Here is a 27,483-nt window from a genome sequence, read left to right as displayed (position 1 = left end):
AGCCTATACCTCTGAGTCAGCAAGTCTCAAGTTGGATTATTTGATTCCTTTCCCCCTCTGGCAAAGATTGCATGTATTATTCAGACACTAGACTCTGTGTATGGAGAGAGAGAGACACTATGAGACACTATGGAGAGAGAGAGACACTATGAGACACTATGGAGAGAGAGAGACACTATGGAGAGAGAGAGACACTATGAGACACTATGGAGAGAGAGAGACACTATGGAGAGAGAGAGACACTATGAGACACTATGGAGAGAGAGAGACACTATGAGACACTATGGAGAGAGAGAGACACTATGGAGAGAGAGAGACACTATGAGACACTATGGAGAGAGAGAGACACTATGGAGAGAGAGAGACACTATGGAGAGAGACACACTATGGAGAGAGAGAGAAGGATGGTAAATCTTCTGGACACCGGCCCGCATGCAGAGGTCGAGGAAAAGAGATTGATTGATTGATTGATTAACAGTTTGCAGAATTACAGTACATTTCAAGTACAACTCAATACAACAACTGTTAACAGTGAGTGGACGACACCATAAAGCATTACACTTGTTTACAATAGGGCCCACCATTTTCAATTCATCAAAACATTTAGAGACGTACGAATATACACAACTATATAGTCAAAAGGAAATCATCATAGGATGTAAAAAGGGAAAATAAACATATACGGGGGGGGGATTCAGATTTGACGGGGGCCAGTTTCGAATTGCAGCCGTCCGTATAGGTGCCCTTTCAGAGCAGTTTTGAAGGAGTCAAGGGATTTGCATGTCTTAATGACTGTTGGTAGGGCGTTCCACATTTTGGTGGCATAGGAGCGAATAGAATTTAGTCCCTTGTTTGTGCCGAATCTGGGTTGTACATGGTTAGTTGATGAGGCCCGCAGGCAGAGGACAAGGAAAGGAGATGAGGCCCGCAGGCAGAGGACAAGGAAAGGAGATGAGGCATGCAGGCAGAGGACGAGGAAAGGAGATGAGGCATGCAGGCAGAGGACAAGGAAAGGAGATGAGGCATGCAGGCAGAGGACGAGGAAAGGAGATGAGGCATGCAGGCAGAGGACAAGGAAAGGAGATGAGGCATGCAGGCAGAGGACGAGGAAAGGAGATGAGGCCCGCAGGCAGAGGACGAGGAAAGGAGATGAGGCATGCAGGCAGAGGACGAGGAAAGGAGATGAGGCCCGCAGGCAGAGGACGAGGAAAGGAGATGAGGCATGCAGGCAGAGGACGAGGAAAGGAGATGAGGCCCGCAGGCAGAGGACGAGGAAAGGAGATGAGGCATGCAGGCAGAGGACGAGGAAAGGAGATGAGGCATGCAGGCAGAGGACGAGGAAAGGAGATGAGGCCCGCAGGCAGAGGACGAGGAAAGGAGATGAGGCATGCAGGCAGAGGACGAGGAAAGGAGATGAGGCCCGCAGGCAGAGGACGAGGAAAGGAGATGAGGCATGCAGGCAGAGGACGAGGAAAGGAGATGAGGCATGCAGGCAGAGGACGAGGAAAGGAGATGAGGCATGCAGGCAGAGGACGAGGAAAGGAGATGAGGCCCGCAGGCAGAGGACGAGGAAAGGAGATGAGGCATGCAGGCAGAGGACGAGGAAAGGAGATGAGGCCCGCAGGCAGAGGACGAGGAAAGGAGATGAGGCATGCAGGCAGAGGACGAGGAAAGGAGATGAGGCATGCAGGCAGAGGACGAGGAAAGGAGATGAGGCATGCAGGCAGAGGACGAGGAAAGGAGATGAGGCCCGCAGGCAGAGGACGAGGAAAGGAGATGAGGCATGCAGGCAGAGGACGAGGAAAGGAGATGAGGCATGCAGGCAGAGGACGAGGAAAGGAGATGAGGCATGCAGGCAGAGGACGAGGAAAGGAGATGAGGCATGCAGGCAGAGGACGAGGAAAGGAGATGAGGCCCGCAGGCAGAGGACGAGGAAAGGAGATGAGGCATGCAGGCAGAGGACGAGGAAAGGAGATGAGGCCCGCAGGCAGAGGACGAGGAAAGGAGATGAGGCATGCAGGCAGAGGACGAGGAAAGGAGATGAGGCATGCAGGCAGAGGACGAGGAAAGGAGATGAGGCATGCAGGCAGAGGACGAGGAAAGGAGATGAGGCATGCAGGCAGAGGACGAGGAAAGGAGATGAGGCATGCAGGCAGAGGACGAGGAAAGGAGATGAGGCATGCAGGCAGAGGACGAGGAAAGGAGATGAGGCATGCAGGCAGAGGACGAGGAAAGGAGATGAGGGGAAACACAGATAGACGTCCCTGAAGGTATTTACAGAATGATGGGTGCGGCAGGCGTCATTATTGTTGTCATTTTGGACCACCAACACCACATTCCTTTTAGTCGTTGTCACGTCAAGTATCTGATTGATTGATTGATTGATTGATTGAAGAATGTATTAACAGTTTGGAGAATTACAGTACATTTCAAGCACAACTCAATACAAAAACTGTTAACTGTGGACAACACCACATTTCCGTTGTACTTGTTGCAATGACAATAAAGATCTATCTAAAGCATTACACTTGTTTACAATAGGGTCCACCATGTTCAATTCATCATAACATTTAGACTAGAGACATACAATACAAATAAACACTTCTATATAGCCAAAAACAGGACTGTGTACTAAATCCACGTCTAAAATGCAACACAATGTGTGGGGCCTGACCTGCAGCCTGTAGGCCGGCCCCACACACTGTGTTGCAGGTAACTATAGTCACAAATAATGATTTTACAAGCACTACTACGACCAGGCCTACGGGGCTGCATTCTCACATGGATAGAGGGTAAACACTGCCTCCAAGTGGAGAGAGGTGGTACTGCAGTGCCCGCATCACAGGTCAAACACGCCACGCCACGTGACGGACATGCGTTTATAAGCATCACCAACTTCACCAAGTGTAACTTTGGCTTAATATACTAGACAAGTTTCATTTTATGGTAATGTTGTGTGTCACCGCCAAAATTATATGTACATTTATTTTGTTGAACTTGTGATTCTAATTACACAAGTCATCTCCACCCACAACACCAGAGGGAGATCAACAAACCATGTGCAGCCCAGATTCGGCACAGACAAGGGACAAAATTCATTCCGCTCCTATGCCACCAAAATGTGGAACGCCCTACCAACAGTCATTAAGACATGTGAATCCCTAGACTCCTTCAAAACCGATCTCAAAGGGCACCTACGGACGGCTGCAATTTGAAACTGGCCCCCGTAAAATCTGAATCCTCCCACCCACCCCTTTTCTCCCTCACTGTATATGTTTTATTCCCCTTTTTACCTCTGAATTGAAAAGGGTGGACCAGGTGTAATGCTTTATGGTGTCGTCCACAGTTAACAGTTTTGTATTGAGTCGTGCTTGAAATGTACTGTAATTCTCCAATCTGTTAATACATACTTCAATCAATCAGCTTCAAGTGGGACACCTACAGTACATGTACCATTAATATAGATTTAGAAAACTCAGTGCTTTGTGCTGTACGTGGCTGCAAAGCTCATTTAGCCCCAGGCCAGAGTGTAATGAGAGCCAATACATAAAAGGACAATCCATTTCTAATGTGCTCATTTCATGTATTGCACCTACCCAAGTCAGCGCACACTGCAGTGAGAAGATATGAAATGGCGCTTTGCAACGACAGTCCTTCAGAAGTGGGAGGGTTGCACGATAGGCAACAATGCATCTTGAAGAAATGCATTTCAAACTATTCACAAAGCTCAGTCGACACAGACTTGGTGTGGTTCAAACAGCTTTATACCGTATTGTTTTATTGCTAGAGAGAGAAGAGACACCCAACACCTGCAACTAGGATGCATCACCGTGTGTGAGGAGGTTCCTTTTAGGTCACAGTGTGACCGCTTGGCTTCCTCTCCCTAAAGTCAGAAACATACTCCGTATACACACACGGGTAATATTCCAAAACTAGAGTACACCTGCAGCTGTAAAGCCTGTAAACTAGCCTTATTGAATATTAGTTTCTGTGACAAACCTCCTCATCTCGACAGAGAACATTCAGTTATAATGTAAGCCGTTACAGTTGAAATGTAAAACACAGGAAAAAAATGCCCCTCAGGCCTCCTTTGTTTTCTTCAATCACACAATCCCATAAAGTTACACATGACTAAAGATGAGCAAGAGGAACAGCACACCACAGTGAAGACACGGAAATCATCAAACGCTGTAAAAGACAGCAAGCTCAGAGGAAACCAGTTACAGAATCCTTTACAGAATCAAGCTCAGAGGAAACCAGTTACAGAATCCTTTACAGAATCAAGCTCAGAGGAAACCAGTTACAGAATCCTTTACAGAATCACGTGGCATAAAACAAAACACAGGTGTATCTGATATATCCGAGACATTCAGGCTATAGTGTGTAAATGTATATTTCCTTTTGAAGAAACCAAAACACAGAACGGAGCTAACCAAGGAAATAAGCTCTTCATTGTGAGTTCGTAACATGCAAAACAACTAAACTAAAATGTGTTAACATATTTTTGTTTTACGGTAGCAACTACTTTTCTGCGGTCGAGATATATGACCATTCAAAGTTTACATGAGCAATGTTTAATGCACTATACGTCAAAACACGAGCGACGTGGAGAACGTCTGGGCGATCAATCGAGTCACGGTTGTTCCCCTCTTTCTTCGTCCTCTTCCTGTTGACTTTTCTTCTAAAGGAAAACAGAAAGAGATGGTGTTGTTTCAGAGCAGGAGCATCACTAACAGAAAGAGATGGTGTTGTTTCAGAGCAGGAGCATCACTAACAGAAAGAGATGGTGTTGTTTCAGAGCAGGAGCATCACTAACAGAAGGAGATGGTGTTGTTTCAGAGCAGGAGCATCACTAACAGAAAGAGATGGTGTTGTTTCAGAGCAGGAGCATCACTAACGTTGCACTTGTATTCTCGTCCGCTGTCATGTCAACATTACAACTCTATCTTTCCCATGTACGTATATATACTGTACGACGTCGACGCTAGGTGGCGTCATATCCCAAGTCTGTATATATACGTACCCCAACGTATACTCTGTCTATGTAATGGTTGATGCCTACGGAAGCTTTTGACAATGGTAGAGATACAGTTAATGGTCACAAGAAACCCCTATAAAATAAATTGCTCAATACTGACAGCCGGTCAGATAGTGGATTCACGAATGTATGTATATAGACAATATTGTAGGCCAATAAAAAAAAGACTATGGGCTCCATCAAGCGCCACCCTTATCCCTAAACTAATTAGCCATTTTTCACTATTTTAAAAAACCTTTTAAAAAATAGTTCAAGTAGCCGATCTACATCGAGACATTGTGAGCTTGTAGATCGGCTATTTGAACTATTTTAAAAGGTTTTTTAAAATAGTAAAAAAAAAAAAAGGCAAATTAGTTTAGGGATAAGGGATAAGGATATATAGGACAAGATATAGCCCTATATACCAAATGTCCCACTCCACCACCCCGACTACCGGACTATACAATTTTGTGAATAGCATGAACTGTCTGTGTGGTCGAGTTGGGTCACCTTGATTCACTCTCGTGTCATTTATGTCCTTATTATAGATCCTCCTACCAGTTTGAGGAAGTCGATGAGTTTGTAGGCGTCCTCGCCAGTGGACAGGTCCACGAAGTCCCGCGGGATCCTGTAGCTGAGACACGGACTGGGCTGGACCGTCACCTCGCTGGTGGTGTAGCGGAACGCTGGGCCCTCCTACAAACGCCACGCACACATTGTTAACAACCCATGATTCAGGACAGGCGGGAAGCCCTTTGGGTGTTTTAACTAAGCATCACGGCCAAGCTACACCAGGCTTTTCTCGCACGTTTACCCTAAACGCGCGGCCCGCACGTGCGTTTTTTAAAAATAGGACTGGACCTAAATTAAACGCACACACGGGAGAAAACGTGTGAGAAACATGCGAGAAAAGCCTGGTGTAGCTTGACCGTCATGTTATACTTTTAGCTGTTGAAAAATAGCAGATCTACAAGCTCGTAGCCACGAGCCACAAGCTTGTAGGTCTGCCATTTTTTTTTTTTTTTAAATGGTGGAAATGTGGCGCAAACCTTTGAATATATATTCTTTCAGAGCCAACGTTTTTAACTCAAATCTTTGCTTCGGGGGGGGGGGGGGTCCCGGGAACAACATATTTTTGGATGGGGGTCGGCGGCCAATTACATCATTCTGGGGGTCCTTGACATGAAATAGTTTGAGAACGACTGATAGAAACATTTTTCTGAAAACTGTCAAGACATTTAGAAACTGTTCTCAGGTCTAAATGGTTAAAGCTTACAGTGTGAGCGTACGTAGTGTGTGTGTGTCATTGCGTAGTGTGTGTGTGTCATTGCGTAGTGTGTGTGTGTCATTGCGTAGTGTGTGCGTGTCATTGCGTAGTGTGTGTGTGTCATTGCGTAGTGTGTGTGTGTCATTGCGTAGTGTGTGTGTGTCATTGCGTAGTGTGTGTGTGTCATTGCGTAGTGTGTGTGTGTCATTTGTGTGTGTGTCATTGCGTAGTGTGTGTGTGTCATTGCGTAGTGTGTGTGTGTCATTGCGTAGTGTGTGTGTGTGTGTGTCATTGCGTAGTGTGTGTGTGTCATTGCGTAGTGTGTGTGTGTGTCATTGCGTAGTGTGTGTGTGTCATTGCGTAGTGTGTGTCATTGCGTAGTGTGTGTGTGTCATTGCGTAGTGTGTGTGTGTCATTGCGTAGTGTGTGTGTGTCATTGCGTAGTGTGTGTGTGTCATTGCGTAGTGTGTGTGTGTCATTGCGTAGTGTGTGTGTGTCATTGCGTAGTGTGTGTGTGTGTCATTGCGTAGTGTGTGTGTGTGTCATTGCGTAGTGTGTGTGTGTCATTGCGTAGTGTGTGCGTGTCATTGCGTAGTGTGTGCGTGTCATTGCGTAGTGTGTGTGTGTCATTGCGTAGTGTGTGTGTGTCATTGCGTAGTGTGTGTGTGTCATTGCGTAGTGTGTGTGTGTCATTGCGTAGTGTGTGTGTGTCATTGCGTAGTGTGTGTGTGTCATTGCGTAGTGTGTGTGTGTCATTGCGTAGTGTGTGTGTGTCATTGCGTAGTGTGTGTGTGTCATTGCGTAGTGTGTGTCATTGCGTAGTGTGTGTGTGTCATTGCGTAGTGTGTGTGTGTCATTGCGTAGTGTGTGTGTGTGTGTCATTGCGTAGTGTGTGTGTGTGTGTCATTGCGTAGTGTGTGTGTGTCATTGCGTAGTGTGTGTGTGTCATTGCGTAGTGTGTGTGTGTCATTGCGTAGTGTGTGTGTGTCATTGCGTAGTGTGTGTGTGTCATTGCGTAGTGTGTGTGTGTCATTGCGTAGTGTGTGCGTGTCATTGCGTAGTGTGTGTGTGTCATTGCGTAGTGTGTGTGTGTCATTGCGTAGTGTGTGTGTGTCATTGCGTAGTGTGTGTGTGTCATTGCGTAGTGTGTGTCATTGCGTAGTGTGTGTGTGTGTCATTGCGTAGTGTGTGTCATTGCGTAGTGTGTGTGTGTCATTGCGTAGTGTGTGTGTGTCATTGCGTAGTGTGTGTCATTGCGTAGTGTGTGTGTGTCATTGCGTAGTGTGTGTGTGTCATTGCGTAGTGTGTGTGTGTGTGTCATTGCGTAGTGTGTGTGTGTCATTGCGTAGTGTGTGTGTGTCATTGCGTAGTGTGTGTCATTGCGTAGTGTGTGTGTGTCATTGCGTAGTGTGTGCGTGTCATTGCGTAGTGTGTGCGTGTCATTGCGTAGTGTGTGTGTGTCATTGCGTAGTGTGTGCGTGTCATTGCGTAGTGTGTGTGTGTCATTGCGTAGTGTGTGTGTGTCATTGCGTAGTGTGTGCGTGTCATTGCGTAGTGTGTGTGTGTCATTGCGTAGTGTGTGCGTGTCATTGCGTAGTGTGTGCGTGTCATTGCGTAGTGTGTGTGTGTCATTGCGTAGTGTGTGTGTGTCATTGCGTAGTGTGTGCGTGTCATTGCGTAGTGTGTGTGTGTCATTGCGTAGTGTGTGTGTGTCATTGCGTAGTGTGTGTGTGTCATTGCGTAGTGTGTGTGTGTCATTGCGTAGTGTGTGTGTGTCATTGCGTAGTGTGTGCGTGTCATTGCGTAGTGTGTGTGTGTCATTGCGTAGTGTGTGTGTGTCATTGCGTAGTGTGTGTCATTGCGTAGTGTGTGTGTGTCATTGCGTAGTGTGTGTGTGTCATTGCGTAGTGTGTGCGTGTCATTGCGTAGTGTGTGTGTGTGTGTGTCATTGCGTAGTGTGTGTGTGTGTCATTGCGTAGTGTGTGTGTGTGTCATTGCGTAGTGTGTGTGTGTGTCATTGCGTAGTGTGTGTGTGTCATTGCGTAGTGTGTGTGTGTCATTGCGTAGTGTGTGTGTGTCATTGCGTAGTGTGTGTGTGTCATTGCGTAGTGTGTGTGTGTCATTGCGTAGTGTGTGCGTGTCATTGCGTAGTGTGTGCGTGTCATTGCGTAGTGTGTGCGTGTCATTGCGTAGTGTGTGCGTGTCATTGCGTAGTGTGTGCGTGTCATTGCGTAGTGTGTGTGTGTCATTGCGTAGTGTGTGTGTGTCATTGCGTAGTGTGTGTGTGTCATTGCGTAGTGTGTGCGTGTCATTGCGTAGTGTGTGCGTGTCATTGCGTAGTGTGTGCGTGTCATTGCGTAGTGTGTGTGTGTCATTGCGTAGTGTGTGTGTGTCATTGCGTAGTGTGTGTGTGTCATTGCGTAGTGTGTGTGTGTGTCATTGCGTAGTGTGTGTGTGTCATTGCGTAGTGTGTGTGTGTGTCATTGCGTAGTGTGTGTGTGTCATTGCGTAGTGTGTGTGTGTCATTGCGTAGTGTGTGTGTGTGTGTGTCATTGCGTAGTGTGTGTGTGTGTGTGTCATTGCGTAGTGTGTGTGTGTCATTGCGTAGTGTGTGTGTGTCATTGCGTAGTGTGTGTGTGTCATTGCGTAGTGTGTGCGTGTCATTGCGTAGTGTGTGCGTGTCATTGCGTAGTGTGTGTGTGTGTGTGTCATTGCGTAGTGTGTGTGTGTCATTGCGTAGTGTGTGTGTGTCATTGCGTAGTGTGTGTGTGTCATTGCGTAGTGTGTGTGTGTCATTGCGTAGTGTGTGCGTGTCATTGCGTAGTGTGTGTGTGTGTGTGTGTCATTGCGTAGTGTGTGTGTGTGTCATTGCGTAGTGTGTGTGCGTGTCATTGCGTAGTGTGTGTGTGTCATTGCGTAGTGTGTGTGTGTGTCATTGCGTAGTGTGTGTGTGTCATTGCGTAGTGTGTGTGTGTCATTGCGTAGTGTGTGTGTGTCATTGCGTAGTGTGTGTGTGTGTCATTGCGTAGTGTGTGTGTCATTGCGTAGTGTGTGTGTGTCATTGCGTAGTGTGTGTGTGTCATTGCGTAGTGTGTGTGTGTCATTGCGTAGTGTGTGTGTGTGTCATTGCGTAGTGTGTGTGTGTCATTGCGTAGTGTGTGTGTGTCATTGCGTAGTGTGTGTGTGTGTCATTGCGTAGTGTGTGTGTGTCATTGCGGAAGGACGGTCCAGTTGTTGCATCATTCACCTGTTGCTGGGCGACGTCACCGTCTTGTTGACCGCCCGAGATGCTGTTCCCAGACGTAAGCTCCTCCCACGTGAAGAGCAGGGAGTCTGTGACCTCACCGAACGGGTTGATGTCAATCAGCCACACTTTACCCTGTAACAGTTACACACATACATGTGACCTCACCGAACGGGTTGATGTCAATCAGCCACACTTTACCCTGTAACAGTTACACACATACATGTGACCTCACCGAACGGGTTGATGTCAATCAGCCACACTTTACCCTGTAACAGTTACACACATACATGTGACCTCTCCGAATGGGTTGATGTCAATCAGCCACACTTTACCCTGTAACAGTTACACACATACATGTGACCTCTCTCCGAATGGGTTGATGTCAATCAGCCACAATTTACCGGCGCAGGTGGATCAGAGGTAGAGAGGCCGGATGGTAAACGCAAGGTTGCCAGTTCGAACCCGGGCTCCGAGTTAGTGTCGAAGTGTCCTTGAGCAAGACACTGAACCCCTAATTGCTGGTTGGTGCCTTGCATGCTTTCGGCCACCATCGGTGTGTGAATGTGTGTGTGAATGTAATGCACAATCTATGTAAAGCGCCTTGGATAAAGGCACTATATATAAATGCACCATTTACCATTTTACACTGTAACACACATGCAGACGTGCACAATGAGTGCTGCTACTGCAGTGCTTACATACATAAGATGCAAACAAAAACGTATAGAAATTTGAAGATCAGGCCTGGGCCGTGGCTCAGCGGTCCAGGCACCTTGGCTGGTAGTCCAGCCTGGCAGTGTGCCGCGGGTTCGACTCCCGATCCCACCGGCCTTTTCTGCATGTGACCCCCCCCCCATTTCCTGTCAGCCTACTGTCTGTCCCTACTGTCTGGCGCTAATATATTAAAGTCTAACTCATGTTGATTAGGTGATGTAATGGTGATGTAAAACAAACGGTGCCAACACAAACATTACATTCTCTTTATTGTTAATGGCGTTTAATGTGTGTGTTAGGGACAACTTGGACAAGATGACGTACATTTTCCCTTCATTGTCAATGGCGTTGTTAAAACAAACATTGAACTAAAAAACAAACATTAAACCTGTATCCCCTCAAAAATATAAGGCGAAAGCCACAAAGAAAACATTAAAAAAAAAGAAAAGAAATGTGAAGATCAACTTACCCAACTATCTCTGTAGACATCCAACACAACTGTAGAACAGGAAACACTCAATTAAAACTAAATCTATTGTATGGTCATTTAGTTCAACGTCGTTCAATGTTTTACAAGTAACTAAATCCTTGGTCTAGGAAGGTTCTGTTGGAAAGGTTTGGCCTAGGAAATCAACGTTTTAAGGCCATTTCATATCTAAAAATTGATAGGGTAATAATTAGTTGTCATAGTGCACCAATCCAGGGGTGCATGCTTTTGGTTAGACATACCATTGGTCCGATATCTCAAACCCTCACCCTAACCTCCCACGGGGCAGCACACCTAAACCTAACCTTAACCCTCTCCCAACCCTTAACTCACCCCTCACCAACCTTAATCTGGTCGTTTTAACGCACCCCTCACCAACCTTAATCCGGTCGTTTTAACGCACCCCTCACCAACCTTAATCCGGTCGTTTTAACACACCCCTCACCAACCTTAATCGGGTCGTTTTAACGCACCCCTCACCAACCTTAATCCGGTCGTTTTAACGCACCCCTCACCAACCTTAATCCGGTCGTTTTAACGCACCCCTCACCAACCTTAATCCGGTCGTTTTAACGCACCCCTCACCAACCTTAATCCAGTAGTTTTAACGCACCCCTCACCAACCTTAATCCAGTCGGACCAATGCTATGTCTAACCAATGCTATGTCTAACCAATGCTATGTCTAACCAATGCCATGTCAAACCAAACGATGCCTCCCCCAATGCAGGCCCCCAGAACTCACAGTCTTCATCCAGGAAGTTATACTGGATGTGCTGGCTGAAAAACTCCTGGATGGACTGGGAGAGCTGCTCTTCCTGCTTAGAGATGTGGTGGTAGTACTGCGTGTAGTCTCTGGGGGAGATACCTGAGACGGACACATGGACACACAGAGAAGATACCTGAGACGGACACATGGACACACAGAGAAGATACCTGAGACGGACACATGGACACACAGAGAAGATACCTGAGACGGACACATGGACACACAGAGAAGATACCTGAGACGGACACATGGACACACAGAGAAGATACCTGAGACGGACACATGGACACACAGAGAAGATACCTGAGACGGACACATGGACACACAGAGAAGAAAGATTGTGTGTAGTCTCTGGGGGAGATACCTGAGACGGACACATGGACACACAGAGAAGAAAGATTGTGTGTAGTCTCTGGGGGAGATACCTGAGATGGACACATGGACACACAGAGAAGATGGACACATGGACACACAGAGAAGAAAGATTGTGTGCATCTCAATGCCTATATTCAGGCCAGGTGCTGGATGTCAGGCATCAAGGCAAACATCGAGGAAGAACATCCAGTTTGTAGAGCTCCGAGACTTACTTCATTTTAAGACAACAAATTGCAACGATATTTAATAATATATATTTGCCTGATGAAGACCTAGTCGGTCGAAACGTTGCAATTTGTTGTCTTAACCCATTTTGGGCGGGAACCCCTTTTGGTGTTAGCATTATGTTATGCTTTAGCTATTGAAAAATAGCAGATCTACAAGCCACTCGGTGGCGCGCTACGAGCTTGTAGGTCTGCTATTTTTGAAAAATCGAAGAACGACCGACATAGAAACATAGCTTTTTCAGAAAACTGTCAGGATGTAGAAGACATTTTTAGAATCTGATCTCAGGTCAAAATGGGTTAAAATAAAGTAAGTCTCGGAGCTAAAACAAACTGGTGTGCGGATGGTCTTCCTCTTCCTACAAGTGGACACATGAACATGATGCTGGAGAATATTATGAGATCCAAGTGTCTCGTTTAGCCTAGCTCAGGGGGTTGCAAACCTTCTCCATGCCAAGGACGGACCACCAATAGTCATAACCACAGGCTGCGGCAGCCCCACTCGCTTGACATTAATGACGTATCCAAAATAGTTACATGATTTTGAACGTGGTCAACCCATTTAGGCCAGGCGTCAAAATAAAAAAATACGTTCGCTCTGAAAGAATATATATTCAAAGATTTGTGCCACATTTTTACGATTTAAAAAAAATAAATAGCAGACCTACAAGCTCGTAGCGCGCCACTCGGTGGCGCGCTACGAGCTTGTAGGTCTGCTATTTTTCAATAGCTAAAGTATAACATAATGCTTAGTTAAAACACCAAAAGGGGTTCCCGCCCAAAATGTGTTAAACTGGCAGTCTGGCACAATAATCGTATTATTAAAAGAGCCGTGGCCGAAATCAGGGGTTCAACCGTTTTCATTTCAAGGACCCCCAGTTCCACATGCATTAGTCTACGGACCCCCGTTTAATGGCATTTCTATCTCTGGGACCCCAATTCATATTGTAAAATCAATGTTAATTTAACTCTCAGAGTTGCAGTCCCATAAGGGTCCATTTGCTTCCCACTATCATCTTGCTGGGGACCCCCTGGAACTCCCTCAAGGACCCCTGGGGGTCCCGGGACCCCTAGATGACTAGGTCTGAGTGGAGGTGTAGTCATGAAGATTGCCCATGCTTACCAATAAGCTTGTTTTCTTTGACAAAGCAACGGAACTCTCCACCAGGAATCAGCTCACTCCACTTCCTCAGGACCAGCTAAGCAAAGGTAAAACATAATAATAATCACACTTGTGTGAAGTGAGGGGCACTCTTATCATAAATCACATTCCATGCTCAGCCAATTAAATAATTTCTGTGGTACAAACACAGCCACACAGTGTGTGTGCGTGTGTGCGTGCGTGCGTGCGTTCACGTTACTTCCATCACTATACGCTGTGTAAAGTACCTCGTAGCTGATGACTGGGTCTGGAGTGTCATGGTCACTGCATCGAAGGAACCTGAACAAGGGAACGTATAGGGTTAATAAAGCACACCCAGAACACATGAGGCTGAAGTGAAGAGGCAGCATCTGGCACAGGCAACAGAAAACATATCCAGAACACATGAGGCTGAGGTGAAGAGGCAGCATCTGGCACAGGCAACAGAAAACATATCCAGAACACATGAGGCTGAGGTGAAGAGGCAGCATCTGGCACAGGCAACAGAAAACATATCCAGAACACATGAGGCTGAGGTGAAGAGGCAGCATCTGGCACAGGAAACAGAAAACATATCCAGAACACATGAGGCTGAGGTGAAGAGGCAGCATCTGGCACAGGCAACAGAAAACATATCCAGAACACATGAGGCTGAGGTGAAGAGGCAGCATCTGGCACAGGCAACAGAAAACATATCCAGAACACATGAGGCTGAGGTGAAGAGGCAGCATCTGGCACAGGCAACAGAAAACATATCCAGAACACATGAGGCTGAAGTGAAGAGGCAGCATCTGGCACAGGCAGAAAACATATCCAGAACACATGAGGCTGAGGTGAAGAGGCAGCATCTGGCACAGGCAGAAAACATATCCAGAACACATGAGGCTGAAGTGAAGAGGCAGCATCTGGCACAGGCAACAGAAAACATATCCAGAACACATGAGGCTGAAGTGAAGAGGCAGCATCTGGCACAGGCAGAAAACATATCCAGAACACATGAGGCTGAGGTGAAGAGGCAGCATCTGGCACAGGCAACATAGAACATATCCAGAACACATGAGGCTGAGGTGAAGAGGCAGCATCTGGCACAGGCAACATAGAACATTAGCCCTTTGGAAGGATGTTCCTCCAAATCCAAACCATCTTGTCTGGCTAGAATTATTATCTCCCCTCTCTCTGCTAGTGGCTGAAGAGAGACTCTCCCTTTTCTCATTTGCAGTCAAACTATCGAGTGGCGAGATGGTTTAGGGGCGACCGTACCCTTCTCGAATATAGTGCACGACCGAGTGAACGAATAATTTTACTGGACGACACTGAATGACCCGGTTCACTGAAAATGAACGATAGTTCCCATCACTATTCTCTACACTGATCTGATTTTTTTTCTTTTTTTTACCATGTTAAAAAACACGTCCTTGGCGCTCTAGGACATCATGAAAAAGAAGTTAAATAAGTCCTTGGCACCCATTGAGTTAACCCATTTAGACCTGAGGACGAAATGTCTTCTACATCCAGACAGTTTTCTGTAAAACCCCATGTTTCTATGTCAGTGGTTCTCAAACATTTTCATGTCAAGGACCCCCAAGAATATATGTAATTGGCCGCCGACCTCCATCTGAAAATATGTTGTTCCAGGGACCCCCACGGAAGCAAGGCTTTGAGTTAAAAACGTTCGCTTTGAAAGAATATATATATATTCAAAGATTTGCGCCACATTTTAACGATTTTTCAAAAATAGCAGACCTACAAGTTCATAGCGCGGCACTCGGTGCCGCGCTATGAACTTGTAGATCTGCTATTTTTCAATAGCTAAAGCATAACATAATGCTTAAAACACCAAAAGGGGTTCCCGCCCCCAGAATGTGTTAAAGCATAAAATGCAAAAGAAAAATCCTAACAAATAAAATCCGGCCGATTAGATGCAACTAGAAATAGAACCAACTAGAAAAAGTGCCCTTCTGGGCACAGGTCTCCACCAGGAGGATAGGACTGTGTGAGATGTTTGGCAAAATGTTTAGGAGTAATATAAACATGTTGGATTGGATGATTTGAGGCATTTTGTTCCAAAAATCAACCTGTTGGTGGCGCTATAACAGGCCAATGTGAAAAGGGTGGGATATATTCCTCAGCCTAGTAAGAAAATGTGTGAAAGATTTCACGTAAATTGCATGCTGCGTTCATGATTTGAGGCTTTTGTTCCAAACGGGGCAATCTTGCAAACTGTGAAAGCCAATTATAGCCAATTAGGATGGAATAAGAAATATCTGGCAGATCCGACTTGAGCACATGACCATAGAGATACTGTGTAACGATTTGTGAGATTTTTGGACAGAATCTGGAGGAGTAATGTCAAAAAATGTGTTTTACAAAAGTCGGCCTTCTGGTGGCGCTATAAAAGGCAGATGCGGAAAATGCAGGTCAAAGGTTTGTCCTTGGCCTCTAGGGAGTGTGCATGCAACGTTTCACGAAGATCGGTGCAGTTTTAGGTAAAAAATGTGAAAAGCTGCCTCATGGTGGCGCTATAACAGGCCGTTCTGGAAAATGCGGGGCAGAGGTTCATCGTTGGCATCCAAGGAGTGTGTGTGCAAAGTTTGGCATCGACCGGATTAACGGTGCCGGAGATTAGCTGTACACAGACGGACGGAAGGACGGACGGACGGACACACACACGGACGGAGTGCAAAACATACTCTCTCCCCATGCCTTCGGCCTGGTGGAGACAAATATGGTCTCCATTTCCACCAGTGTCCTGCAAATGGCTTATAAATAATACACACAAACACCCACACACGCACAAACTTGGCAAACACCGTGTACTCCCATTAAATCATGCAATGCAGTAAGTCTTATCCATGCCAAACATTGGTGCCACTGCCTGCCAGCCAGCCAGACCCATTAGGCACCGGGGAAAGTAAATCTAATCTAGTGGTTTCTTAGGTGGACAGCTGGCAAAGGAAAAAAGGCTGAGTTACTGCCTTCCATTCCAATATTTTATAGCAGCTTGAAAGCCAGCCCATGGACATGTCTCCTTTACGTCTCCTTTACGTCTCCTTTACGTCTCCTTGGTATTTTGTAACGGGGTGTAATCTAACCCGCTCTGGGCGGGAAACCCCTTTTGGTGTTCTAAGCATTACCTTATACTTTGGCTATTGAAAAATAGCAGACCTACAAGCTCGTAGCGCGGCACCGAGTGCCGCGCTACGAGCTGGTAGGTCTGCTACTTTTGAAAAATCGTGAAAATGTGGCGCAAATCTTTGAATATATATTCTTTCAGAGTGAACAACATATTTTCAGATGGGGGTCCGCAACCAAATACAGATAATTCCGGGGGTCATGAAATATTGAGCACCACTGATATAGAAACATAGGTATTTCAGAAAACTGTCATGATTTAGAAGACATTTTTTTAATTTTGACGTCAGGCCTAAATGGGCTAAATGCAAAGTGAGTGTTTCTGAGTCTGTGTTTTGTTTAGTTTTTTTGCTCCAGGAAAGCGGGAGGCTTACGGTTGGGTGAGGTCGTGGGTGATGAAGGGAGGCTTACGGTTGGGTGAGGTCGTGGGTGATGAAGGAAAGGCTTACGGTTGGGTGAGGTCGTGGGTGATGAAGGGAGGCTTACGGTTGCGTGAGGTCGTGGGTGATGAAGGGAGGCTTACGGTTGCGTGAGGTCGTGGGTGATGAAGGGAGGCTTACGGTTGCGTGAGGTCGTGGGTGATGAAGGGAGGCTTACGGTTGCGTGAGGTCGTGGGTGATGAAGGGAGGCTTACGGTTGCGTGAGGTCGTGGGTGATGAAGGGAGGCTTACGGTTGCGTGAGGTCGTGGGTGATGAAGGGAGGCTTACGGTTGCGTGAGGTCGTGGGTGATGAAGGGAGGCTTACGGTTGCGTGAGGTCGTGGGTGATGAAGGGAGGCTTACGGTTGCGTGAGGTCGTGGGTGATGAAGGGAGGCTTACGGTTGCGTGAGGTCGTGGGTGATGAAGGAAAGGCTTACGGTTGCGTGAGGTCGTGGGTGATGAAGGAAAGGCTTACGGTTGCGTGAGGTCGTGGGTGATGAAGGGAAGCTTACGGTTGCATGAGGTCGTGGGTGATGAAGGAAAGGCTTACGGTTGCGTGAGGTCGTGGGTGATGAAGGGAGGCTTACGGTTGCGTGAGGTCGTGGGTGATGAAGGGAGGCTTACGGTTGGGTGAGGTCGTGGGTGATGAAGGGAGGCTTACGGTTGCGTGAGGTCGTGGGTGATGAAGGGAAGGCTTACGGTTGCGTGAGGTCGTGGGTGATGAAGGGAGGCTTACGGTTGCGTGAGGTCGTGGGTGATGAAGGGAGGCTTACGGTTGCGTGAGGTCGTGGGTGATGAAGGGAGGCTTACGGTTGCGTGAGGTCGTGGGTGATGAAGGAAAGGCTTACGGTTGCGTGAGGTCGTGGGTGATGAAGGGAGGCTTACGGTTGCGTGAGGTCGTGGGTGATGAAGGAAAGGCTTACGGTTGCGTGAGGTCGTGGGTGATGAAGGGAGGCTTACGGTTGCGTGAGGTCGTGGGTGATGAAGGAAAGGCTTACGGTTGCGTGAGGTCGTGGGTGATGAAGGGAGGCTTACGGTTGCGTGAGGTCGTGGGTGATGAAGGAAAGGCTTACGGTTGCGTGAGGTCGTGGGTGATGAAGGAAAGGCTTACGGTTGCGTGAGGTCGTGGGTGATGAAGGAAAGGCTTACGGTTGCGTGAGGTCGTGGGTGATGAAGGGAGGCTTACGGTTGCGTGAGGTCGTGGGTGATGAAGCTTACGGTTGCGTGAGGTCGTGGGTGATGAAGGAAAGGCTTACGGTTGCGTGAGGTCGTGGGTGATGAAGGGAAGGCTTACGGTTGCGTGAGGTCGTGGGTGATGAAGGGAGGCTTACGGTTGCGTGAGGTCGTGGGTGATGAAGGAAAGGCTTACGGTTGCGTGAGGTCGTGGGTGATGAAGGGAGGCTTACGGTTGCGTGAGGTCGTGGGTGATGAAGGGAAGGCTTACGGTTGCGTGAGGTCGTGGGTGATGAAGGAAAAGCTTACGGTTGCGTGAGGTCGTGGGTGATGAAGGAAAAGCTTACGGTTGCGTGAGGTCGTGGGTGATGAAGTCGGAACTTTTGAAGAGCAGAAATATGTCACTGAGAGTTTGACACTGAAGAGAGCTGTTCAGGGCAATCCAGTTAGCATCCTGCAGGGGGCGCACACACACACACAGTCACACACACACACACACACACACACACACACACACACACACACACACACACACACAGTCAGAAACAGAAGTGCACAAATGGGGTATAATAGCTCACTAAAACAGTGGTTCCCAAAGTGGGGTCCGGGGACCCCCAGGGGTCCTTGAGTGAGTTCCAGGGGGGTCCCCAGCTAATTGGGTCTGTAAGAGTGTACAAATGGAACCAAACGGACCCCAACGGGTTCATTTAGTTCCATTTGTACACTCTCAGAGTTACATTAACATTGATTTTACAATGTAAATTGTGGGGGGGGGGGGTCTCAGAGATAGAAATGCCATTAAATGGGGGGTCCGTAGACTAATGCATGTCAAACTGGGGGCCTTCACTGGGGGCCTTCACTGCTAGAGCCGTAAAAATCTTCTCTTATGGGGGGTCCCTGGCATATATTTTCAAATGGGGATCCACAGGATAATTAGTGTCAATTTGGGGGTCCTTGAGGTGAAAACGTTTGGGAACCACTGCACTAAAATAAATAGAATATACCTGTGGGGCACTCCAGTTGAGTTTAGTTTAATAGAATATACCCGTGGGGCACTCCAGTTGAGTTTAGTTTAATAGAATATACCCGTGGGGCACTCCAGTTGAGTTTAGTTTAATAGAATATACCCGTGGGGCACTCCAGTTGAGTTTAGTTTAATAGAATATACCCGTGGGGCACTCCAGTTGAGTTTAGTTTAATAGAATATACCCGTGGGGCACTCCAGTTGAGTTTAGTTTAATAGAATATACCCGTGGGGCACTCCAGTTGAGTTTAGTTTAATAGAATATACCCGTGGGGCACTCCAGTTGAGTTTAGTTTAATATAATATACCCGTGGGGCACTCCAGTTGAGTTTAGTTTAATAGAATATACCCGTGGGGCACTCCAGTTGAGTTTAGTTTAATAGAATATACCCGTGGGGCACTCCAGTTGAGTTTAGTTTAATATAATATACCCGTGGGGCACTCCAGTTGAGTTTAGTTTAATAGAATATACCCGTGGGGCACTCCAGTTGAGTTTAGTTTAATAGAATATACCCGTGGGGCACTCCAGTTGAGTTTAGTTTAATAGAATATACCCGTGGGGCACTCCAGTTGAGTTTAGTTTAATAGAATATACCCGTGGGGCACTCCAGTTGAGTTTAGTTTAATAGAATATACCCGTGGGGCACTCCAGTTGAGTTTAGTTTAATATAATATACCCGTGGGGCACTCCAGTTGAGTTTAGTTTAATAGAATATACCCGTGGGGCACTCCAGTTGAGTTTAGTTTAATATAATATACCCGTGGGGCACTCCAGTTGAGTTTAGTTTAATAGAATATACCCGTGGGGCACTCCAGTTGAGTTTAGTTTAATAGAATATACCCGTGGGGCACTCCAGTTGAGTTTAGTTTAATAGAATATACCCGTGGGGCACTCCAGTTGAGTTTAGTTTAATAGAATATACCCGTGGGGCACTCCAGTTGAGTTTAGGGAACGCACGTCCACCCAGAACATTGATGGCCTCTAGGACAGTTGAGGTAAATTCAGGGAACTCTGGTGCCTGGAAAACAAAAGCCACAAACACCACAGTAGTGAATTTAAGAATGCTACAACGATGCATAAAATGAATATTAGTTTATTTTTTTTAACTTACTGTGACGGTTGTGGTCGTCTCGTCATCTGACCACTAGGGTACAAACAGAAAAGTCATGTGGTTATTATAGACACACACAATGAAACTGCCATCAACAAGAACTTTTAATAAATAAAATATGTTTTATCCCACGATTTTGCAACCCATTTTTTTCACCCGGTGTCAATTATCCTGGGCGCTACACTTCCTCTGCAAACCTGGGGGGGGGCAGCGGACTGACCTCATGCTCCCTTCTATGCATGAGGAGTCCAAGCTGTGTCTTTTCACCAGCCGGACGTAGCGCGTGGAAGGAACACGTTATCCCCTCCATCAGGCGCCCTGGCTGGCCAGGGGGAGGCAGTTTAGAGACCAGGATTACTGCATGTTTTTTTGTGAGGGTACCTACCCTAGGGGACACGGGGAGAACATGTGAGGGTACCTACCCTAGGGGACACGGGGAGAACATGTGAGGGTACCTACCCTAGGGGACACGGGGAGAACATGTGAGGGTACCTACCCTAGGGGACACGGGGAGAACATGTGAGGGTACCTACCCTAGGGGACACGGGGAGAACATGTGAGGGGACCTACCCTAGGGGACACGGGGAGAACATGCAAACTCCACACAGAAAGGCCTTTTCGCCAACCCCGCCTCGCCTTGGCAACGGGCACTGATGACGCGGTGGAGAGAACACGCCCCCAGCGCCCACAGCGGGAATCGAACTCAGGACCCTCTAGCTGTGAGGCGACAGCACTACCGACTGTGCCCCCCAAAGACATAATTAACCCATTTAGACCCGAGGACGATTCTAAAAATATTCTGAAAATATGTTCTTCCAGGGACCCCCCAGAAGCAAAGATGAGTTAAAGTTAGATTAGAGTTAAGGATTTGTATAGTCGAAATTAATATGAATAAATTTGCTGTTAGGCGACTGAACACCCCCCTGCCCCGGAAAACAAAACAAAAAAAGAAAACATTTTTTTTTTTGTAATTACTACAAGTACAATTACGATATACCAGTCATTGTGAGAACGTTTCTAGCATATGGCTTTTCTAGCATTAGTTGCCTAATTACTGTATGCCCTGTTGCACACCCTTCACATATAATGCTTGGGTTAATCCATCCGTGACCGCTGACAGATCATACAATAGCCTAAATATATATATACTAATGGTTTGTCATAATGGATATAGATTTTTTAAATTAATTTAATTTGAAATGAACATTGTCAGATATTAAGAAATGGAATAATGTTACAGCTAAGTTTGTACGGTGTATAGAGTATGAGTGTGTATTCAATATAATTTACCATTGCATTCTATAAAACAATGAAAGTGAATCGTGATGCATTGGGAGATTGTAGATCTGCTACTTTCGCATCATTTTTAAAAGTGTGTCTAACACATTTTCTTCATACTTTTTATCATAAAAAAAAAAAAATCTCATCGACTGAGAGGTCGTCAGTCGACTGAGACCCGTTCCGATCGATTAGTCGACTATTCGAGGTCAGCACTATAAGACAGTGGAGTGGTCAGTCACCCGGGTAGTAGTTAGTGAGAACAGCTGCATATATTGACACAAACAAACACAAACACAGTGGTGAACGCTGATCCTTCGTTCACCCTCCTGGTCTGAGAAAAGGGCTTTCCTCTCCTGTATACCTGAATGTCCTCTAAGGGCATTCCTCTCCTGTATACCTGAATGTCCTCTAAAGGCATTCCTCTCCTGTATACCTGAATGTCCTCTAAGGGCATTCCTCTCCTGTATACCTGAATGTCCTCTAAGGGCATTCCTCTCCTGTACACCTGAATGTCCTCTAAGGGCATTCCTCTCCTGTATACCTGAATGTCCTCTAAGGGCATTCCTCTCCTGTATACCTGAATGTCCTCTAAGGGCATTCCTCTCCTGTATACCTGAATGTCCTCTAAGGGCATTCCTCTCCTGTATACCTGAATGTCCTCTAAGGGCTTTCCTCTCCTGTATACCTAAATGTCCTCTAAGGGTATTCCTCTCCTGTATACCTGAATGTCCTCTAAGGGCATTCCTCTCCTGTATACCTGAATGTCCTCTAAGGGCATTCCTCTCCTGTATACTTGAATGTCCTCTAAGGGCATTCCTCTCCTGTATACCTGAATGTCCTCTAAGGGCATTCCTCTCCTGTATACCTGAATGTCCTCTAAGGGCATTCCTCTCCTGTATACCTGAATGTCCTCTAAGGGTATTCCTCTCCTGTATACCTGAATGTCCTCTAAGGGCATTCCTCTCCTGTATACCTGAATGTCCTCTAAGGGCATTCCTCTCCTGTATACCTGAATGTCCTCTAAGGGCATTCCTCTCCTGTATACCTGAATGTCCTCTAAGGGCATTCCTCTCCTGTATACCTGAATGTCCTCTAAGGGTATTCCTCTCCTGTATACCTGAATGTCCTCTAAGGGCTTTCCTCTCCTGTATACCTGAATGTCCTCTAAGGGCTTTCCTCTCCTGTATACCTGAATGTCCTCTAAGGGCATTCCTCTCCTGTATACCTGAATGTCCTCTAAGGGCATTCCTCTCCTGTATACCTGAATGTCCTCTAAGGGCATTCCTCTCCTGTATACCTGAATGTCCTCTAAGGGTATTCCTCTCCTGTATACCTGAATGTCCTCTAAGGGCATTCCTCTCCTGTATACCTGAATGTCCTCTAAGGGCATTCCTCTCCTGTATACCTGAATGTCCTCTAAGGGCATTCCTCTCCTGTATACCTGAATGTCCTCTAAGGGCATTCCTCTCCTGTATACCTGAATGTCCTCTAAGGGCATTCCTCTCCTGTATACCTGAATGTCCTCTAAGGGCATTCCTCTCCTGTATACCTGAATGTCCTCTTCTGCGTCTGAGTCGCTGCTGTTGGTCTGCTGCGTGTTGTGATCACTGGTGAGACAGATCACACACACACACACACACACACACACACACACACACACACACACACACACACACACACACACACACACACACACACACACACACACACACACACACACACACACACACACACACACACACACACACACACACACACACACACACACACACACACACACACACACACACACACACACACACACACACACACACACAATTATGGATAAAATGGATTTGGGGTAAATATTTTGAAAAACATTTATACCAAAAATATCTGATCTACAAGCAAAATTGCGACGCAACGCACCGTGCTTGTTGTTTTAGCTATTTCTAGGCTTAGGTCAAACTGTGTAACTTTTTTAAATTTTAGTTATTTCTTATATAAGCTTTCACTGATACAGTATATATTTCTCAATAAACATTCCACATGAATGCGCGTCTTAAACACATTAAATCACTAGTATTTAATCATACTAATCGATTTAGTTTATGTTGATATATAAAGAAAATATAACAAATGATGTTTCTCAATTATTTGTTTAATCGAAAAATCGGAAAAAAAACAATCAAACTCCTGAAAATGCTGGAATGTATTTACTTACAATAGTTACTATGTTCACTGGTACTTTAAATTATATTAGTAGTATTGATGGTTTACCACTTTACCATAAAACGCAACAGAAAGTACATTAACAATACATGATAGCACATGTTATTATATGTTTTAACATGAGTGAGTGTGTCTGTGTGAGATAGCAAGGGAGAGATAGTGTGTGTGTCTCTGTGTCTGTGTCTGTGTGAGATAGCAAGGGAGAGAGATAGTGTGTGTGTGTGTGTCTGTGTGTGTCTGTCTGTGTCTGTGTGTGTGTGTGTGTGTGTCTGTGTGTGTGTGTGTGTGTGTGTGTGTGTGTGTGTGTGTCTGTGTGTGTGTGTGTGTGTGCCTACCCTCCAGAAACTACCAGGGTTCCATCGTCCAGTAAATAATCTATTACATTCTGAGGCAGTGGCAGAATCAAACTGAAACAGACGTAGAACAGAATCAAACTGAAACAGACGTAGAACAGAATCAAACTGAAACAGACGTAGAACAGAATCAAACTGAAACAGACGTAGAACAACAGAATCAAACTGAAACAGACGTAGAACAACAGAATCAAACTGAAACAGACGTAGAACAACACAATCAAACTGAAACAGACGTAGAACAGAATCAAACTGAAACAGACGTAGAACAACAGAATCAAACTGAAACAGACGTAGAACAACAGAATCAAACTGAAACAGACACAGAACAGAATCAAACTAAAACAGACGTAGAACAACAGAATCAAACTGAAACAGACGTAGAACAACAGAATCAAACTGAAACAGACGTAGAACACAATCAAACTGAAACAGACGTAGAACAACAGAATCAAACTGAAACAGACGTAGAACAACAGAATCAAACTGAAACAGACGTAGAACAACAGAATCAAACTGAAACAGACACAGAACAGAATCAAACTAAAACAGACGTAGAACAACAGAATCAAACTGAAACAGACGTAGAACAACAGAATCAAACTGAAACAGACGTAGAACAGAATCAAACTGAAACAGACGTAGAACAGAATCAAACTGAAACAGATGTAGAACAGAATCAAACTGAAACAGACGTAGAACAGAATCAAACTGAAACAGACGTAGAACAACAGAATCAAACTGAAACAGACGTAGAACAACACAATCAAACTGAAACAGACGTAGAACAGAATCAAACTGAAACAGACGTAGAACAACAGAATCAAACTGAAACAGACGTAGAACAACAGAATCAAACTGAAACAGACACAGAACAGAATCAAACTAAAACAGACGTAGAACAACAGAATCAAACTGAAACAGACGTAGAACAACAGAATCAAACTGAAACAGACGTAGAACAACACAATCAAACTGAAACAGACGTAGAACAGAATCAAACTGAAACAGACGTAGAACAACAGAATCAAACTGAAACAGACGTAGAACAACAGAATCAAACTGAAACAGACACAGAACAGAATCAAACTAAAACAGACGTAGAACAACAGAATCAAACTGAAACAGACGTAGAACAACAGAATCAAACTGAAACAGACGTAGAACAGAATCAAACTGAAACAGACGTAGAACAGAATCAAACTGAAACAGATGTAGAACAGAATCAAACTGAAACAGACGTAGAACAGAATCAAACTGAAACAGACGTAGAACAACAGAATCAAACTGAAACAGACGTAGAACAACAGAATCAAACTGAAACAGACGTAGAACAGAATCAAACTGAAACAGACGTAGAACCCAATCAAACTGAAACAGACGTAGAACAGAATCAAACTGAAACAGACGTAGAACAGAATCAAACTGAAACAGACGTAGAACAGAATCAAACTGAAACAGACATTGCAGTGTAAATCACTCTCTGTTTTAAGCCAGTGGTTCCCAAACTTTTTCATGTCAAGGACGCCCAAATTGACACTAATTAGCCCGCGGACCCCCATTTGAAAAGATATTCCAGGGACCCCCATAAGAGAGGATTTTTTACGGCTCTCGCAGTGATTCTCAACCATGCATTAGTCTACGGACCCCCATTTAATGGGACCCCCAATTTATATTGTAAAATCAATGCTAATTTAACTCTGAGAGCGTACAAATGGAACCAAATGGACCCATTATGGTCCATTCATTTAATTTGGTTCCATGTGTACACTCTTTGAGTTACAGACCCATAAGGGTCCATTTGGTTCCAAATTATCATTTAGCTGGGGTCCCCCTAGCCCCTCTCGGAACCCTCGTAAAAGGTTTCTGACATTTGGATGTTTACCTTTTACGGAGGGTCCCTTCTCAGTTGTCGCCCGCAACATGGCGATTCTGGGGAACACACGGACTTGGCCTCGCATATGTTCTTGCTGCGCTATTTGAGTGGTGGTTATATGTCTCTAAAGAAGCATATAAGAGCTAAGTAAGAGTTAAGTATTTTTAATCTTTGTCAGACCGTTTTGGCAGCTCTGAAAAACATCCTGCATGTATGCGGTCGGCCAATCAGAGGCAGTAACAGCTAGCTAGCCACCGCTCGGGAGGCGGGACATGGGAAGTGAGGAAGGGAGAATTTCAGAGCTGCCAAAACGGTCTGACAAAGATTAAAAATACGTAACGGCTTCTGCACCGTTCGCGGGGGGTTCGGTTGTCTCCGTTGTCTCCTATAGCTCTTATATGCTTCTTTAGAGACATATAACCACCACTCAAATAGCGCAGCAAGAACATATGCGAGGCCAAGTCCGTGTGTATCCCAGAATCGCCATGTTGCGGGCGACAACTGAGAAGGGACCCTCCGTAAAAGGTAAACATCCAAATGTCAGAAACCTTTTACGAGGGTTCCGAGAGGGGCTAGGGTCCACCCTGGAACTCCCTCAAGTACCCCTGGGGGTCCCCGGACCCCACTTTGGGAACCACTGTTTTAAGCTGTTTGTCACATAGACATGGTTGATGGTTCGTCATAACTTGATGATGATGATGACTATTGATTGATTCTTGATTGAAGTATGTATTAACAGTTTGCAGAATTACAGTACATTTCAAGCACAACTCAATACAAAAACTGTCAACTGTGGACGACACCATAAAACATTACACTTGTTTACAAGAGGGTCCACCATGTTCAATTCATCATACCATTTAGAGAAGACGTACAAATATACACTTCTATATAACCCAAAAAACAGGAAAATCATCATAAAGGAGGTAAAAAGGGAAAAGATGAGGGGGAAAAGGGGTGGGTGGTGGGATTCACATTTTACGGGGGCCAGTTTCGAATTGCAGCCGTCCGTATAATATAGGTGCCCTTTGAGGGCGGTTTTGAAGGAGTCAAGGGATTCACAAACATGTCTTAACGACTGTTGGTAGGGCGTTCCACATTTTGGTGGCAAGCATAGGGAGCGAAAAGAATTTAGTCCCTTGTTGTTTTTGTGCCGAATTATAACTATCAATCGACGAAGATACCAGAATCCCGCAGTCTTGTTGTTGTTGACGTTTAGCCAGAGATAAATTAAAGCTAGCCAGCATATTATTATTAGCCACATTTCTTCCCACAACACCAACCCAACCAACCACAGCGTGAATGAAAACCCTCTGGATGTTTACCTTTTAATCGTGTGCTTCTTGAATAAAGGATACCAAACAGAAAACTGACAGTTTACAACTTGCTCCTTCTTCATGCTGCAATTCATACAACGGAAGTGTGTCCATCGGGTAAATGTGTCCGGAATAGTTGGCTCCTTGTCGTCATTACACGTTCCACAGACAGGACTCGGAATTTAACACTGCTATAATAATATATACGGTTTAGGTTTATTTGCTTTGATTATATCGGACACGAATATATTTTTATTTTTTATTTTGTTTAACCGTAGAGATGGTTTTAAGTGGATTATATTATTTCTGTCAAAATGTAATTCTTGTTTATTGTTTAAGGACGGGG

The 27,483-nt window shown here is 45.5% G+C and overlaps 1 protein-coding gene across 1 annotated transcript; it reads right to left on the bottom strand.

Moving 5' to 3' along the window:
- Window positions 1-3,746: 3,746 nt before the first annotated feature.
- cdc123 (cell division cycle 123 homolog) lies at window positions 3,747-27,295 on the bottom strand. Its single transcript, XM_079493760.1, has 13 exons — window positions 27,147-27,295; window positions 23,928-23,999; window positions 22,931-22,988; window positions 20,101-20,133; window positions 19,912-20,007; window positions 18,312-18,418; window positions 13,488-13,539; window positions 13,222-13,297; window positions 11,476-11,598; window positions 10,715-10,743; window positions 9,532-9,663; window positions 5,576-5,713; window positions 3,747-4,681 (listed from the first exon to the last, which is right to left on the bottom strand). The coding sequence occupies exons 1-13, from the start codon at window positions 27,230-27,232 to the stop codon at window positions 4,634-4,636; spliced, it is 1,050 nt and encodes a 349-aa protein (XP_079349886.1). The 5' UTR covers window positions 27,233-27,295; the 3' UTR covers window positions 3,747-4,633.
- Window positions 27,296-27,483: the final 188 nt, after the last annotated feature.

Source organism: Electrona antarctica (genome assembly GCF_951216825.1).
Source record: "Electrona antarctica genome assembly, chromosome: 23".
Classification (NCBI taxonomy): Eukaryota; Metazoa; Chordata; class Actinopteri; order Myctophiformes; family Myctophidae; genus Electrona; species Electrona antarctica.
This window is presented reverse-complemented; position numbering and strand designations above follow the sequence as displayed.

Excerpts from the sequence above, each read along its gene's own strand:
- cdc123 (XM_079493760.1), bottom strand. The coding sequence starts at position 27,232 with ATGAATTGCAGCATGAAGAAGGAGCAAGTTGTAAACTGTCAGTTTTCT. Across the intron at positions 18,419-19,911 it reads TCAACTGGAGTGCCCCACGG|GATGCTAACTGGATTGCCCT; the intron begins GTATATTCTATT and ends CGCCCCCTGCAG. Across the intron at positions 13,540-18,311 it reads ACCCACGACCTCACGCAACC|GTTCCTTCGATGCAGTGACC; the intron begins GTAAGCTTTTCC and ends TCCCTTGTTCAG.